The sequence below is a fragment of the Pseudorca crassidens genome, chromosome 15 (genome assembly GCF_039906515.1).
Source record: "Pseudorca crassidens isolate mPseCra1 chromosome 15, mPseCra1.hap1, whole genome shotgun sequence".
NCBI classification, from domain to species: domain Eukaryota; kingdom Metazoa; phylum Chordata; class Mammalia; order Artiodactyla; family Delphinidae; genus Pseudorca; species Pseudorca crassidens.
Genome location: NC_090310.1, coordinates 17,056,913 through 17,074,528, shown reverse-complemented (window position 1 = coordinate 17,074,528; position 17,616 = coordinate 17,056,913). Strand labels below are relative to the sequence as shown.

The 17,616-nt window shown below is 55.0% G+C and overlaps 1 protein-coding gene across 7 annotated transcripts in view; it reads left to right on the top strand.

The window, feature by feature from the left end:
* The window catches only part of KATNIP (katanin interacting protein), a 200,858-nt gene extending 183,929 nt beyond the window's left edge, over positions 1-16,929 (top strand). For 4 of the 7 annotated variants that reach the window (XM_067706309.1, XM_067706308.1, XM_067706307.1 and 1 more), the window contains 9 exons: positions 3,099-3,264; positions 6,538-6,695; positions 8,200-8,264; positions 9,592-9,702; positions 11,422-11,561; positions 13,439-13,540; positions 14,111-14,271; positions 14,395-14,483; positions 15,016-16,929. In XM_067706309.1, the coding sequence (XP_067562410.1) occupies positions 3,099-3,264; positions 6,538-6,695; positions 8,200-8,264; positions 9,592-9,702; positions 11,422-11,561; positions 13,439-13,540; positions 14,111-14,271; positions 14,395-14,483; positions 15,016-15,074 (1,051 nt within the window). In that variant the 3' untranslated portion in view covers positions 15,075-16,929. The other 3 variants (XM_067706311.1, XM_067706310.1, XM_067706312.1) reach the window with 3 other exon arrangements.
* Positions 16,930-17,616: the final 687 nt, after the last annotated feature.

Below are 17,616 nucleotides of genomic sequence, written 5' to 3'. Positions count from 1 at the left end.
TTTAGGGTAAGCAGCAAAGTGATTCAGATATATATATCTATATATTCATATTCCTTTTTTAGATTCTTTTCCATTACAAGTTATTACAAAATATTGGGCAGAGTCCCCTGTGCTACACAGTGGGTCCTTGTTGGTTGTCTATCTTATATATAGTAGTGTGTATATTTTAATCCCAAACTCCTAATTTATCCCTACCCCGCCTCTTTCCACTTTGGTAACCATAAGTTTGTTTTCTATATTTGTTTTCTATGACTGTGAGTCTATTTCTGTTTTGTAAGTAAGTTCCTTTGTAGGTTGATATGTCTGTTAAGCCTCTCATAATCTCTAGGTTCCCTTCCATCGTTCTTCTTTTTTTCCTTATAAATTATCTGTTGAAGAAACCAGGGTTTTTGCCCTGTTGAGTCTGGATTTTACTGGCTGCATCGCTATGGTATCGTTTAGCCTGTTCTTCAGGCCCCTGTATTTCTTGTAAATTGTTCACCAGATCTAGAGGCCTGATCAGATTGAGGTTTGACCATTAGGGCAAGACATAACCATCAGGGCGTGGATGTCACTGTGTATTCCCTTCAGGACTCGTGGAATATCTGGTTGTCAGGCTTTCTGTGATGTTGGCAGCCAATACTTAGTGGTTAGATCTGTTACTCTATTGGGGGTTGTGAAACAGTGATACACTGATCCTATCACTCTTTTTTCGTCGATAAAGGGAAAATTTCCCTCAATTATTTGGTTACTTTGAGGTACAATTCAAACAGGAAAGACAACCTAAACGTTTGATTCTTTCCCTTTATTTTTCAGTTTTCAAAAGAGGAAATTGTTTCTCTAGCATCCTTTAAAACATTTGTTTGCTTTTGACTACCATAAACTCATGGATTTAAACCTACTACGTTTGAAGGGTTTCAATCTATTACGGTTTTTATCCTATCGATGCTCAAATTGATCCCTCTTTGGACATTGGGACCTCCCAAATCCTTTTGTAAAGTAGCAGTCTCTGATAGCTGCCTTGCTTTCTGATGTCACAAGGTAGTCCAGGTTCCTCTTTTATGTGTATTGTCCCAGGCATGGAATCAGCTATTTCTCCAAGAAGCCCAGGTTCCTTCTAGTGGGAAAGGGTATTTAGAGACCATAATCTAGCCACTAGGGATGCTCATTGCTACTGGGTCAATCCTTGTTTCGAGGCTTTTTTTGTGGACAGAGCTAGGAAGTATCATCTAGATATCCTTGAGGGTGTCTATGGGGACGTCCCTTCGCTGTCAGCTGTGAACGCTTCATCGGTTCCCTCCACTCTCAGAATTGGGCAGTAGTTTTGCTTTAGAGGTGGCACCATATCTAGGACAGGGAGGTAATTGCTTTTGGAAGGAAATAGAAGGTTCTCTAGCTTTAGACCTCAGTCAGCTTAATTCCACAAACACCCCAGGGTTAAATTGCTGGATCTCCTCAGTGTTAAGATGCCAGCAATTGTAAGACACACCACCCATCAATTTAATAACAGCCTTTTAGAGAAAAAAAGAAACATTACCTCCTTGGCTGAACACTTCGATTGTAAGATTTATTCCAAGTCCAGAACTTCAAAACGTAAGAGGAAAAACATAAAGTTTATTTTTAAATCTAGGAAACGTGGGGCCTTCCCTGGCAGTTCAGTGGTTAAGAATCCGTGCTCCCAATGCAGGGGGCATGGATTCGATCCCTGGTCTGGAAACTAAGATCCCACATGCTGCACCACCAAAATAAATAAATAGAATGTTTAAAAAAAAATTAAAAATCCAGGAAATGTGGCAGCAGCCTGTATCCCTCCCAGGGCAGCAGCTTCAAGGTCACCAGGAAAATGGGAGGGTGAGGGGAGGAGGTCGCCCAAGAGGCTCAGAGTTGGGCCCCTTTCTCCAGGGCCAGGTCTCTCAGCGGTAGTGAGCTCACGGCTGGGGTCTGGGCTAGGGTGTGCTGGGCAGAGTTGGGAAGGATGAGACAGGATGTCCCAAGCAGGAGAACCAGAAACTGGCCAGGATGGGACTGCAGTGTGGTGACAAGCTCTTTTAGAACATGAGGGTGCTGGGGGCTCCCTCCCAGCAGTGGCGGGCTGCCCTGGGATATCCAGGCTGGGTGACTACAGGCCAGACCATCGCCCCACCAGAGGCACCTGCCCCTTCTTGTACTTGTCCCACGCCAGGAGCTGCCAAGTTACCCCTGGTGCTTTAGTATCTTTCTCCCCCAGCACAAGAAAGAAGGAATAGGGCTTCCCTGGTGGCACAGTGGTTGAGAGTCCGCCTGCCGATGCAGGGGACATGGGTTCGTGCCCCGGTCCGGGAAGATCCCACATGCCGCGGAGCAGCTGGGCCCGTGGGCCATGGCCGCTGAACCTGCGCATCCGGAGCAGTGAGAGGCCCGCGTACCAAAAAAAAAAAAAAGAAAAAAAGAAAGAAAGAAAGAAGGAATAGAATTCTTTCAAAATGTACCATGGAGTCAATACATCACTTCATAGAAATTTGGGAAAATCGAAGTAGTCACCCCCCACCCCCTGACAGAAATAGATCTTTCACTTTTGCGTAATCTCTCCTGGTCCTTGTCCTCGTTTTACAGCATTAAAATCAGCGCCCCCCCCTTTCCCCGTTACTGCATCATCCTTGTGATTACCTTTTAACTACCGTACAGATTTACTGAACTTTTCCCTGAGACCTTTCAGGGTTTGCTTGTTTGTTGCTAATGTAAGTAGTATCTTGGTGCAGATAGCTTTTTGACATGTTGAATAAATTTTTCTTAGGGGGAATAAATTCTAGAAATGGGATCGCTGGGTTAAAGAGTCCTAAAAGCTAGCACACACCCGCATCCCCGCTTTAAAACCCTCGATGATGGCTTCGCTGTACCTTTAACCGCACAGACTGTTATTTTTCCCCTTGTTTTCCTATTCTGTCTAACTTCACACATGAGAGGTGGCTCCTCACTGCTGCTTTAATTAGTCTCACCTCCCCGTAATGAGCCGGATCCAGCCAGGCTCGTGCCAGGCAGGGGCTGCCGTGGGGACAGGAGTGGGTGTAGACCCCACACTGTGAGTTCTCCCGGCAGACCGGGCTGCCCCCGTCTCTCCGCTCCTTCCCCGCTGAGTGCAGGTTAATCGACGGAGCCAACATCACGATGGAGGATGAGCATATGTGGCTGATCCCCTTCTTGCCGGGGCTGGACCACGTGGTCACGATCCACTTCGACAGAGCCGAGAGCATCGCAGGCCTGCGCTTCTGGAACTACAATAAATCTCCCGAGGACACCTATCGAGGGGTAAGCCGGGCAACGGCAGCCGCGCTCAGTCCGCTGTCAGGGAAACAGCACCGTGATGAATGGCTGGCGTGGCTGCCAGAGAGGAGCATAAATCCTCCAGAACTTTCCAAATGAAGCTGGGGGAGGTTACAGCCAGGGAGAGAGAGCTGCCGCTGTTCCCTTCTGCAAACAGCAAATGCAAGCTACAGAGCCCGGGGCTGACTCGGAGAACTGCAGCGCCTTGTCTCTTCTGGGGGCTCAGGGGTCCTCAGCGGGCCCAGCCCCCACTCACAGGGGTCGGTGGCAGCCCTGCTGTTCACTGAGCGCTTTGGCGGCCAGGCCCGGGCTGAGGGCTGCTCATGCCTTTGTCGTTTCATTGGACCCGCATTCCAGCCTCTGGGAGGCAGGTGTTATTACCCCCATCTTTCAGGGTATTGAAAACTGAGGTTCAGAGAGGTCCAGTCACTCGTCTCAGGTCACACAGCTAGAGGCCCTGTCCACGTCTGCTGAGCTTGGAGCCTACACTCTTAATTTCTACACTATGTTCTTCTCCTTCTGGATGTGAAAAAGCAGGGGCCTCTGCTGGCATGTGGAAAAGAGCATCAGAAGTGCCCCCTTGGGGCTTCCCTGGTGGCGCAGTGGTTGAGAGTCCGCCTGCTGATGCAGGGGACACGGGTTCGTGCCCTGGTCCAGGAAGATCCCACATGCCGCGGAGCGGCTGGGCCCGTGAGCCATGGCCGCTGAGCCTGCGCGTCCGGAGCCTGTGCTCCGCAACGGGAGAGGCCACAGCAGTGAGAGGCCCGCGTACCGCAAAAAAAAAAGAGAAGAAGTGCCCCTTTTCATGGGCTTTTCTGACCTGTGTGACCATGAGCCATGAGACATTTGTCCCCTCCCACTACATGGAAGTGATGATGACAAGGTCACCTAAAATATAGCAATGCAGTTAGGGCCCCAAATGCACAAGGCTCTGCGTCTGAATCCCCCCCTCTGACCCTTACCACCTGTGTGACCTTTGGCAAGTGGCCCGCCTTCCCTGGACCTCAGTTTCCTCATCTGTAAAAGGGGGAGGAGGATACCTGCCTCTGGCCCTCAGAAGTTGACAGAGCCAGGACCTGGCCTGTGAGGATGCCGTGAGCCCAGGCCTGGGTCCTCAGTACGTCCAGGGACTTAAGACTGTGGGGGTTTATCACAGCGGCGTGAGCAGCCCCCAGCCCCCGGCGCTTGTCTTCAGGAGCATTGGCTCCCCTGAGTGTGCAGTTTACAAACGCCGCCCAGGCCGCCCTGGTGTCTTTGTAAGCGTGCTCTTGGGTCGAGCGCGAATAAAATGTCAGCTATATTGGCGTTAAAGAAACATTCTTTTGCCTCAACTCATGCCTCTGGGCCTTTCCCTTCCCTTGAGTGAATCCCTCTTTCCAGTTGAGCTTCCATGACCTGGATTTACCGCCTGGAAACGTTGGGCCCAGAGGCCCTGCTTCCCAGGTCTGGCCCCCACCAGCCTTGGTGCCAGTGATGAATGGCCACCATGGGAGCGGGAATGAGCGCCATCTGAGAGGGCGATCCCAGGGCGCAGAGTAATGGAACTCTGGTCCCTCCCTCCCCAGGGAAGTGCATCAGATGCCTACCCCACAAGGCACCACTGGGCACCCTGGCTCTGAGCCCCTGGCATGAGGTTAGAGCCAGCCCTGGCACTCCAAGAGGTGGGCTTCACACCCCTCCAGTGTGTCCTTGGGCAAATTGCTTAGCCTCTCGGAACTCTAGCTTCCTTAGCTATAAGATGGAGGTGATAATAAAAGCCCCTTCTGAGGCAATGAACCGGGGTCTGGGGAAGTCAGAGATGCTCCCAGGAGATGGTGGTGGCCCTAGAAGAGGGACAGGGACTTCCTGGACCTCTGCTCTGCTCTGTTGCCAGCTTCACTTCAGGTGGCTTTCTCCTCCAGGCCAACCCTGGCAGCTCTGGGCTTGCATCCTGCATGCTCCAAGCCAGCAAAACCCCAGGAGCCACGTTGCTCTTGCATCCACATGGCCCGTGGGTGACAGTTCTCTGTTTGGCCAGGCCTGAGTCACAGGTCCAGCCCTGGGGCCCAGGCAGGAATTAGGCTTGAGGAAAGCAGCGTGGAAGTGTAGTGACAGCTTTGGGGGCGCCATTTCCAGCCCCTGTACACCTTTTAGGTTATGCACCCTGTGACCGACTGACTGAGTTACGGGGGGGTGAAGAGCCCCAGGGTACATGGTTATCCACGAGACCCAGGACAGGGCCCCTTCCTTTCCTCACGGAGAAGCCCTCTGCGTCTTCCGGGGTGAAGCACCACCAGTTTGGTCAGCAGCTGGCTGGGCTGCTAACCATGAAGGTGGAGTGAGGTGCCAAGAAGCCCTGATTCCAAAATGTGGAGTCAGAGAGGGTACTGGCTTAGCGCCCTCTCTGCTCCCCTACCACCGCCCTTCCCCAGGGGAACGGAGCTGAGCCACCTCAGATCCTGCCATTAGGCTTTGACATTTACTGGCAGATCCTGGTCATCCGGCTGGCAAAATCTGCCTATAACAGGGGGCCATGGTGGCGCAGATCCAATCAATTCAGCAAGCTCCTACTGTGTGCCATGCCCAGAGGCGGATGTAGAGATAATCCAGCTGGGGTCTCTGCCATCAGGGGAGACCCCGAAACCATGGAGGACACAGCTAGGGAACACATGCCCTTCAAAGGACAAGCCAAGGGCTGTGAGAAGGAATATCAGGAAGGGGCCCATTTCTGTCGCAGGGGCAGGTGCTAGGAGAGGAGGTGAGGTGTGAGCCAGGGTTTGGAGAAGGATCAGTCCAGGCTAACACTGGTGCAGTGTGTATTTTGTGCAAGGCGCTATTCTGTTCTAGAGACTTTATATAAGTCAGCTCCTCGTTGAGCCCATTTAACAGATGAGGAAGTTGAGGCAGGGAGGTTAAGTAACTTGCACAACTACTCATGGTGGATCTCAGAGCAGCTGAGTCCACGCCCTTGACCACCATGTCATACCTCCTCAGGCCGCTGCAGCTGAGTAGACCGGGGAAGGTCTGTACGTGTCCACTGTGGCTGGAGCCTCACCTTCCTGCTCCCCTGCTCTACGTCCAGTGCCCAGCACAGAGTAGGGATGGCACCAGAAAGGGGACCCCGGCCAAGTGGTTCTGGCCTGGGAGAAGGGCCTGGGGGCTCTGTGAAGGCCCCCAGTCATACATGCCAGCTGCCAGCAGCGCCAGCCACGTCAGCGCTCACCACCCTCCTCACACTGGCTCCTGTTCTTCAGACTCGTTATTTCTGTTGTTTGCCAGGCTAAAATCGTCCACGTCTCCCTGGATGGCCTGTGCGTCTCCCCTCCTGAGGGCTTCCTCATCCGGAAGGGGCCGGGCAACTGCCACTTCGATTTTGCTCAAGAAATCCTCTTTGTGGACTACCTGCAACGCTGCCCGCTGCCCCCACCAGCCCAGAGGTGAGGGGAGCGGCTCCATGAATGGTCCCTCCCGGTCCAAGGGCACTGGCTTTGCATCGTGCTCTGAAATGTGTACCTAAAGGGTTTTGAAATGATGATCAAACACATTGCTTTTCAACTTGGCTGTTTTGTAAAGCTTAGCCAAGCCTCTCCGGAAGCCTGGGGGATGTACCCACCTTGTCTGGGGATGTTTGGCTTTCTCATAGTCTGGAGTGCTTGAGATTTTAAATGCTTCGTTGTGCTTCCTGCTGGGAAGAGAGGCTCAAGCCCGCCTAGATTCCAGAAATGCCTGCTGGCCAATTCGGGGAAGGGCCTTCCTCCTCTTGTTTCTGTATTCCTGATTTAGAAAGATTCAGAGAGAAAAATAGAGCCTAACGTTTCATGGATTCCCTGGGATTGCTTGGCCCGTCTCAGCTGCGTTAAGTTCATAACAATCTGTAAATGCCATGTTAAGTTTATTCATTTAAACCCCCTGATGTCCAAGTACCAGAGGCCAAGCTCTCAAAACAAAATGAGTTTCCCTCCACTGTAGCTGGGATCACTCCTTGGGCCAGATACTGGGGATAGTCACTTAATTATAACACTGCCCTTGAAACTGAAGAAAACCAGGCCAGGGCCGGAGGGCACTGGCCGTGGACCAGGGAGAGAAGCCCCGCGGGGAGGAGTCTGGAGGAGGAGAGAGGCTCCCTCCCGTGTGCCTGCTGTGAGCCAGATGCTTTGCAGTCATCCTTCAGGGAATCCTTCCAACCACCCTCTGAAGCAGGGATTGTTAGGCCCATTTCACAGATGTGGGAACTGAGGCCCAGGGGAATGAAGCCTCTTGCTCAAGATCATGAAGCAAAGACTTCAGGGCTCTCCCCACCTCTCTGCCTCCTCTCCCTGCCCGCCTCCCATCCCACCCCACACTTCAGCCCATCTGGCTGCTTTCTGGGACAAACATCAACTGTCCAGCCCCGTCCCACCTCAGAGCCTTTGTTCTGGGTGCTCTTCCGCTTGGAAGGCTCGGCTCTGACTCTTCCCATGGCTGCCTCCTCCTTAGCTCAGACATCACTTCCCTGATTACTGCCTGGGGTAGCCTGCCCCCTCCCAGCACTCTACCCCATTGGCCCATCATGAGTCTCACTCAGCTCTCAGAACAGTGTGGACTTACCTTGTTCATGAAGGGGCTAAAGTTGGGTGGGGTGATTAAGAGTGTGGACCCTGGAACCAGACAACCTCAGGTCACATCCCACTTCTGCCACCTCCCAGCTGTGTGACCTTGAGCAAGTGACTTCACTTCCCTGTGCTCCAGTTTCCTCACCCACAACAGGGATGTGAGAGTACCCACCTCCCAGGGTTGTTTTGAGGAATGCGAGTCAAACCCAAGGTGACGAGCCTCCCCCAGTAGATGGGAATTCCAGAAGCTTGTGTGTCCTTCCCCCACTGCCTCCCCGGGGGATAACTGACCAGCGACTCGGGCCACTGCAATCCTCTGCTTCCTGGTGCTGTTTTGTGTTTTTTTCAGACTGGACACAAAGAGCCTGGAGCGGGCGAGCATGGACTATGAGGCGCCCCTGATGCCCTGTGGCTGTATCCTCCTCCACCGGCCTCACATCCCAGGCACTGGGTCTATGCCCAGAACCCAGGGAGAGGGCGAGGCCCTTGTGGCCTCCTCGCGGGCCCTGACTTGGGGTCTGGGCCTCAGCTGCTGCCCTGGGTTTCAGCCAGGCCACAGCCAAGGCAGCTGGAGCCCATGCAGCGAAACTAAGGGGAGGTTGGGAGAGCTCCCGGGTCCCTGGGGACACTGGGTGCTGCTGGGACCGAGGAGTTCCAGGCCCCGCCCCCCTGGTGGGCTGAGGTTCAGGAGGCAGCACCAAGGACTGTAGCTGGGAGGGGCCAGAGAAGCTGGAACTGACCCGGGGACTGGGCTGGGGTCTCTCCTCGGAACCAGGCAGGGAGGAGGTGAAGAGAGAAGGAATCATAGCTCAAATGTGCTGGACCCTTTCTGCCGCCCGGCACTGTTTGCAGTAGATCGCCTGTATGAACCTCATGTGTTAGCCCCGTGAGGTGGGTACTGCAGCCCCATTTCACAGCTGAGAAAACTGAGGCGCAGGGAGGTTAACTAACTTGCCAGGCCACCTAGCCGGGAAGGGGTAGGACCGGGTTAGTGGACACAGACAGCCTGGCTCTCTCACTAGCCTGTTCTCCCTCTGGCTTTATCGCCTGGGGACCACCCTACCACTTCTCAGGCTTCCCGGCCTGCCTGCTCCTGGGGATTCTGGAAGCCAGTGGGGGACAGAGCTGAGGAAGGGCTGGATGCCTGGTTGTCTGTGTGAGGTGCAGTCAGCAATGCGGGAGTGGGGGGGGCGGTCACCCTGCCAGGGCCCATCCCCCCAATACTGTGATGCTCCCGCATCCCCCCCTCCCTGTTCACACCCTGCACACTTGAAACGGGTGGAGCAGGGAACAGGCACTCTGTTCGTGTCATTTTACAACCAGGGAAACTGAGGCAGGAGGTAGTTTGAGGCCTGGTCACTGTTCAGCTCTAAATACTGAGTTTGTGACAGATACGTCCCCCCTGCCAGCTCCCTGGAGCACACCCTCCCTGCCTGTCCTCCTACCTCCTGGGGCCTGGAGAAAGCTTTTGAATTCTTAAAACACACATACACACATTCATATGCAGTTTAAATTAAAGAAAATTTCATGCCACATACATTGTGATTGACTTCAGTCTCAAAGGAAAAAGAAATCATTTTTTTCTCTCGTTCATCTCTATAAACGTATATATATATATATATATACACACACACACACATACATATATATATATATATATACATATCCCTTTTATCTTTGTAATTGTTTTCCTCTGTTCTCCAGAAAATTAAGCCTGTTTTTCCTTAATAACATGTTGCAGTCATTTTCCAGTTTCAGCTCCTGACCAGCTGGGGTGACCCCTATTACATCGGTCTTACCGGCCTGGAGCTGTATGACGAACAGGGAGAAAAAATCCCTCTGTCGGAAAACAGTATCCTTTCTAGGCAGAAGGGGGGCTCCACCCAGACTGCAGGGAGCATGGGAGGGTCAGGGGAAGAAGCAGAATCCTCGAATGTAGAGAGAAATGTCCCTGTAGGAACCAGACCTGGAAATTAAAAATGCCACTGGGCTCTACTTACAGTCAGATGTGACCCTTGCAAAGCAGAGAGAAGCTCCCAGGCACACCTGCCACGACATCCATAAGACAAAGAGTCCTGTGGTTCAGGGATTTGAGAGAGGCTACCACCTGCAGCCCCCTCTTGGAGAACCACAGACACTTTGGAGTTGTAAAGGCTCTGACAGGACCTGTAGGGAGAAACCTGTTCTATTGTGTTCAACCCAGTGTGTCCTGAATTTATTGACCGTGGAGCCCTTTGCTCACAGAATACCGACACCAGAATTAGCAAACTGTTAGCCCAGTGAGTTTTTTAATGTTTTGAGTTAGTCGCTAATATTTTTTAAAAATCAGGAGGTTTCAGATGACAACCCAATCTTCAGCTTCTCTTGAGAAGTTGGCAGTGCGAGGCCACAGTCCTGCATAGTGACGATGGCTGGACCTGAGTGTCTGCTGCCCTTTCTCCCCAAGCGCATCCACCTAGTTGATCCCAGTCCTCTACCTCCAGTTACCTCCCAGGCCCCAGAAACATAGTGTTAATATTCACCAAGGGCTCATTCGGTGCCAGGGCTTGTCCCGTGTACCTCATTTGCCCTCACAACAATCTTGTGAAGTGAGGCACAGAGAGGTTGAGTAACTTACCCAAGGTCACACAGCCAGTGAGCTGGGAGTCTGGCTCCAAAGACCATGCTCTTGACCACTGAGCTGTCCTGCTTCCCTTTGATACAACCTGCCTGACCCCTCTGGGCTCTTGATCTGTGATCCCTGACGCACCAGTTAGGGAACTACCAGAGCAGGTCAAACCCAAAAGCCTCCCTTGCATCTCTCTGGGGTCCCTGGGTTCTGATTGGATCCTTTTCCGCTTTGTCCTGGTGGCACCATGCTCCTCACCTGGGATAAGTGATTCTTGGTGGTTTTGATCGTTATTAGTGATTCCTTAGATGTATAAGTCTTCATCAATTCTGGGACAGAGAGATGTTTATTCCCATTTTACAGATGAGGAAACAAGCCCAGAGATAGCCCATGACTTGCCCAAGATCTCACAGGCCAGGATGGCAGAGTCAGAGCTGGGACCATGTCCTCTCCGTCCACATTAATGCCCATTCGTTGAGTAGCAATAGCTGAGTCAGGCTCCGCCCCCCACATCCTTCCAGTCTCGGTAGGGTGGTCACATGCCAAGGCAGAATCCAGCCATGACCCCGTCCATCCCCTCTCAAAGGAAGACCTCAGAGTCTGCCCTCCACTCTCCAAAGAGACAGCAACAGTTTTTATTCCCGCCTCCAGCCCTTCCATGAAACCCGTCTTTTTCAGCCTGCTCTCTGCCCGCTTTCCTCCCCTTTCCTTGATACTGGCCACGCCTCCACTCTCACCCCGACTCCCGTCAGCCTCCTTGCTTTCATTTTCCCCAGAACATGTCTAATTTGGCTGTCACTCCTCTGGCTGCCCAGAGCAGCAGATGGCGGCTCTGCCCGCCAGGCGCGCCCGCCCTGGCGTCCCCTGAGCCGTGCCGTCAGCGTGATGGAGGCTGGAGGCCGCAAGAGGTGCACGGTGGTGAGCACTCCACTTTGGGTTATGAGAGCTTAGAGGCGTCTACAGATATCGCCGCCTTCCCCGACAGCGTCAACTCTCTGGAGGGCGTATGCGGGGACGTCCGGACCCCCGACAAGCTCATCGACCAAGTGAACGACACCAGTGACGGCAGACACATGTGGCTGGCTCCCATCCTGCCCGGCCTGGTGGGTTCCGGAGGCTCTCAGCCCTGGGGTGGATGCTGGGGGCGCTTTCTGTCCCTGGTCTCAGTGACACATCTTTCTTCCAGGCCAGGTTAACCTCGAACAAGTCAAAGTGCCCAGGGGCCGCCAGGAAGCCTCGGGTCTTTGCTAACACATCTGACAGGTTGGCTCTTCCTGGCCAGAGTTCTTTCCCTTTGCTCTGAGGGTGCATATTATAAGGGGACACCAGGGAGATGAAGGGCTACATTGGACTCTGAGGCCAGGAGCCCAGTGCAGCAGTCCTGGGGGCTTGGGCATCTGTCGATCCCTGCAAGACATCCCTCTCTGGTTCTCTTTTCTGCCCCTGTCTCTCTCTGCAGAGTCCACTCTGTCCTCTTTTTCCCAGCCCCAGCCTCTCCACATTCACTGTTTCTGCTCCCTTTTTATGCCGCTGGGCACTTGACCCCAACCTTGCCCTCTCTCTGGCCTCAGACCTGCCTGGTAAGCTCTTCCAACCAACTGACTCAGTCTCCCAGATCTCAGACTCTGCAGTTGGTCCTGCCTATCTCTTTGCTCCAAGGCCTGATGGCGAACCTCGGGGTGGGCCTTTGCCCACCTGGGCCTGGTCGATAGTGGTAGAGAGGGAGGTGAGAGACCAGGAGATGGGAGGGGTTGGGTAGCACTCCCTAGCCTCTCAGTCACGGGGCCAGATGCCTGTATAGATGTGCAGCAGGGGCTGGGCATCTACCCCTGTGACCACTGGGTGGGAAGATAAGGGGTACATTTTCCTCTCAAAACCCTCACAGGAAGGGGCAGCACCCCTTCAATGGTCCATCAGCTTCCCTTGAGAAGAGGCCAAACCCCTCAGCCCCACCACTGCAAAGGAGAACCACATAGATCTATCAGCCCTCCGACCTGGGGCTGCAAACTGGTGGCCCCTGGCCAGTCCAGCCGGCTGCCACCTTGACCTTGGCCAGCAGGCATCTGCCAACATCTTTCACATGAAGGCCTCTGGGTGCAGAGCAGCTTCTCCGTCTCTCCCTCTTCTAGCTGGGCTCAAACATTTGTATCCAGTTGAACGCTGTGGGCAACTGAGTTTGAGGACCCTCCTCTAGACCTTTATTATTTCCATGGTACAAGAGGAAGGCTGACCCTGTCCACATCCCCCTACGTCCTCTCGGGGCTGAGACCCAGGGCTGGAACCACACGAAGTCTGCAGCCTGTGGCCAACACTGAATTCTTATGCTTCCTTCTGTCTTGCAAGGGGCCCCCTAATATTTGCGAGTCTTTGCTGGGGGTGAGGAGGCTGTTGGGTCCCACTTTACTAGCTGATCAGCCACGGATCGGGACACCTCCCTCCCCCTCCGCCGGCAGAGGTTCAAAGATCTCCGCTGAAAATCACCCGGCGGTGCCTTCAAGGCCACTCGGCTGTGCTTTTCATTTATGATCCAGAGAAAGGACAAACAGGGGTCAAGGCTGTGCTGATTGCTCGGAGGTCGTGCCTCTTGACTCTGGAGCTGGGGACCGTTCCCTTGGCCCCTGGAGCCCCAGACTGTGTTTCTGGACCTGACGTGGAGGAAAGGGAAGGGTGCGCCCAGTTCTCCGCAGGCATTTCAGTGACGGCCATGCCAGGCCCAGAAAACAGGCCTTTCAACAGCCAGCTCAGCGGTTTGTTGCAAACGCAGCCACACGTGACCTGACTCAAGATGGGCTGCAAGGAGAAGAAAGGCGGCGGGAACCCCACGCACAGCGGCCCCGAGCAGCCCAGGCGGCCCACCTGGGCCGGCACTGCCTCGGGCACCCACCCCCCTCGCGCCCCGGCCCACGCCTGGCACCCCGGGCCCAGCCCAGTGCCTCTGTTCCCAAACATGCCTGTTCTAATTAGTTCTTCTCTCTGACAGGTGAACCGGGTTTATGTGATTTTCGATCGGCCTACCACGGTGTCAATGATCAAACTGTGGAATTACGCGAAAACACCCCATCGAGGGGTGAAGGAGTTTGGCGTAAGTACTTACTGGCTGCGTTTTTTGAGATAATTCTGCTCATTGGTAATTAGGCTGCCGGCAATTATCATTTGTCGCAGTTTGACTTACTTCTCTCGGCTGCAACCTTAGACACAGATGCCTGGTCCTCAGAGGCAGGGAGCCGTGCCATCCAACCGTGAATTCAAAACCTCCGAGTGATCGAATCATCACCCCGAGAAAAACAAAGTGGCTTTTCTTTCATCTTTTCTTCTTGAATTGCACTGGTGTAGGGAGGTCTTCCTGCCGGAGGCAACTCTGGGGTAGGGAGAGCTAGGGCCCTGGGGGACCAGAGACCCGAGTTCGCCATGCCCTGCCACATGGGCGAAAGATTTTAGCCCTTTGAGCCTCAGCTTCCCCATCTGCAATGTGGGGCTAATCCAGGCGCCTTTCCTGGTCGTCGTGAAGGTTTGAAGTCATAACACGGGCCGCGCACCTAATAAGCGAGGCTCTGAGCAGTGATGCACTTTGCCCGAGGTCACACGTGGGAAGGATGAGGGGGATGATGGACCACACGCCACCCTCCACACAGCCCCTCCTCTGTCTGTCCAGCTCCTGGTGGATGACTTGCTCGTGTACAATGGGATCCTGGCCATGGTGGGCCACCTGGTCAGGGGCATCCTGCCCACATGCGAGCCCACAGTACCCTACCACACCATCCTCTTCACCGAGGACACGGACATCTGTCACCAGGAGAAACACACCGCCATCAGGTGCGCCCCGAGCCCGTGACCTCCCCTCCCCCATCACCTCCCCTGCCGGACCTAACGAGGAAGGATGGCAGGGACACGCTGCCTGGAGCCTGATGGAACCTTCTGGCTTTTCCCTCCCTGCAGTAATCAGGTGGAGGGTCAGGACGTGCAGATGATGAATGAAAACCAAATCGTTACCAACTCGAAAAGGAAGCAGAATGCAGCTGACCCAGGTCAGCTTCCTTCTCTGCCCAGAGCACCCCTCCCACCCCCCTTCAGGAGTCTGGTCGGAACAGAGAAGGAGCTGGCAGCATCACACACTGTCTCTCGCCCCTGCCAGCTCTCAGACACCTCTCCTCCACCCAGGAGCCTTCCCCGGGGGGCTGTGGGGGGGCTGATGGGGGCAGAACCCCGGGAGCAATGTGGTGTGCTTCCCAGAAGCCAAGCCTTGCATGTACAGAGGGAAAAGGGCCATTAAGGGCAGAAGCGCTATATTGAAAGGGTTGTCCTGCCCTGGGCCACTGGAAACCAGGAGAGGATGCACAGGGCGAGGGCTTCCCAGAGGAGGGATGCTCGAGCTGGATCCTGAAAGATGCTCAGGGTTGGTCAGGCAGAGGGAGCTCGAGGCTGCTGGGGGCGGAGGCCAGGTCTCCAGGGGCCGTGAATGGCAACCCCGGGCAGTCTGGATTTCACCCCAAGGGCATGGGGCAGCCCTCGGGGATGGCGGCTGGGTGACACTGCTCCCTCTGTGCTCTCCCTCGACAGCCTTACGCCCCAAAACCTGCATCAGCGAGAAGGAGACAGCGAGACGCTGGCGGTGCTGACCGCTGAAGGAGGGGGAGCTGGTCCTCTCAGCCAGGGTGGGGCTCCGTTACCCAGCCCCAACTCAGCACCCATGTCCCCCGCCCTCAGGCCTCCGTGTGGGCCAGCCCAGACCCCAGACCCCAGACCCCAGGAGCTGGAAGGGAGCTGCAGCATGGAGGGAGCCCGCTGGAGAGAAGGGACTCAAGGGGTGAATGGCCCTGGGAAATACAGGAGTTCTGGGCAGGTGGAAGAAGTGGTGTGGTGTGGCCTTCCACTGTCCCCCGCGGTCCTGGGGCCAGCTGCAGGGAGCCTGGGGTCCCCTGGCTCCATCGCTCTACCGTGAGATCCAGCAAAGCAGGGCCCGAGTCTGCTGAGGCCTGTCGTGGGATCCGCGGGCTCGGCCTGACTCCAGGCAGGAAGGTACCATGGCCAGCCATGCCAGGGCCTGGAGTAGGGCTGAGCGGGCGAAGGAGGCCAGGCGTCAGACACCAACGCCGACAGGCGTAGAGTCCTGCCTTCCGAGGCCCCCGCTGAGAGGCCGCAGCTCCCACCCCCACCACCTCCCCGCCTCATCTGGGGGCTGCGGAGCCAGCTGAGCAGGTGGGACTTTCCCCTGGACCCCTGCAGATGTCTAGCCTGGACTGTTACCACCCCTTCACCCATCCTGGGTCCCGCCCAGGCCCAGTTAAGAAGGAGGGATCCCCTGAGGGGAGCCGGTCCTGCAGGGCCTCTGTCCTCTGGTCAAGCCCAAGAAGGGATCTGCCAAGGGCATGTGTCCTGCTCAGCAACGGAAGGAGCTGAGCCCACCGGTGGCCTACAGCCGGCCCCACCCTGGCATGCGGAGCCTTGTCCCTGCGGTGCTGCCCGGCCCAGATAGGACAGGTGGGCAGCGTCATACCCCGGAAGGCCAGTAGGACACACCCAGATGCCGTCTGGATGCAGGGCCCGGAGCCAGAGGACCGGGGCCACGGCCCCAGGCTCGGGCCCCAGAAGCCCCGCCCTCTTCTGCTGGAACTAGCCTGGAGGGGGCGGGGCCCTCACTCCCCGCCTGTCCGTGCCCTCGGTCTGATCCAGGCTTTTCGCGCTTGCTGTTTCCCTTTCCATCTGTCCTTGACCCCGTGTCCTGGGCATCGGGCAGTGAGGTTCTTGTTGCCGGGGGTCCCCACCCCTTCTCCCTCATCGAGCAGCTTCCCAGCAAGTTGGAAATAGGCCTTGCACCCCCCAGCTGCGTGAAGCCCAAAACGCATCTATTTCCACCCGTGTAACAAGCTCGGATCAGGGACCTAATTGGTTTCCCGGTGGTGGGTAATTTCTTGTTCCAAATATTAATCCGTTGTTTTCCTGGCGCCCGGCCCAGCCCCGCCGCGTTACTGTACTCTAAGTAGTTCCTATGCAACCAAAAGCCCCAGCAGATACTTCATGAGCTTTGCAGCTTCAGCCGAGCAGCTATGCAAATGCGCTTCTCATTTGGAGCGTGGGGCTGATGTGAAGATAAGGAATCGTTTCTCCCAGAGAAGATCCATCATTTCTGTAGCTTGCAAGCCCCCGGCTGCCCTGCTCACCCCCCAGATGTGGCAAGTGCCTCCGGGGCCTGGGGGCTCCCAGGAGACCTGACCAGCTTTTAGTGACCAAAACCAGGGCCGCGGGTTTCAAGGGAGCCCAGCCTTCCATCCCCACCGAGGCATGTTTACAGGTCAGACGTGTCCGGGAGCTTGCACGAAAACCGCACACACTTGCTCCCAGGATCTCAGTTGATGTTCAGAATAATTGTATGTACCATGCAATTTAGGGGGAGAAAAAGCTGTACAGGCATTAACTCTAAAATAACTTTCTATTTTTTTCTCTTGTAAAATCAATAAAAGATGTTGTTAAGAATATGGTCTGATGCACTGGATTTGGGGTCAGATAGAGGGAGCCTGTGCTGCCGCCAAGAACTGAGTCAGAGTCCACTGGAGGCTGGCTGTTCTGTTTTCCCACCTGCAAATGGGGTCGTGGTCCTGACCAGGTAATAGAAGCCCGTACGTTTATAGTGGTTATTACCTGCCTGGAACTAACTCATTTCATCCACATGCAACCCTGTAGGGTAGGTATGATTATGCTCCTCCTTTTACAGACAAGGGAACCAGGGCACAGAGAGGTTGAGTAACTTGCCCAAGACACACAGCTTGGGGAGCTATTAGTCAATACACAAATCCTGAGATAACCAAGGGAGAGCTGAGACGGGGTGAAATTCCCTGGGCCCTGGGGTTTCCCTTCAGCATGTGTGGATTCTGAAAACCCAACCCCCGGATGCTGGATTGCTGGCTCCTCCTGCAGTTCCCCACGCCCCTGCATCCCTTAGGGGTGAGCATTGGCTTCTGGTTAAAGCAGCCCTTGAGTGGGCAGAAGGTTCAGTCGAAGGGGCCAGGGGTCTAGACTGCAGCTCGGTTGCCAGCAATTGCATTGGCACTAGGTAAGAGGGCCCTCTGGAGACCCCACCTCCCTCCACTGAACCAGTGAGAGGGGAGAGGGCCTCTGTCCTGCCCGAATGTAAGGAAGATGGCAGGGCCTCTAGGGGGCCCG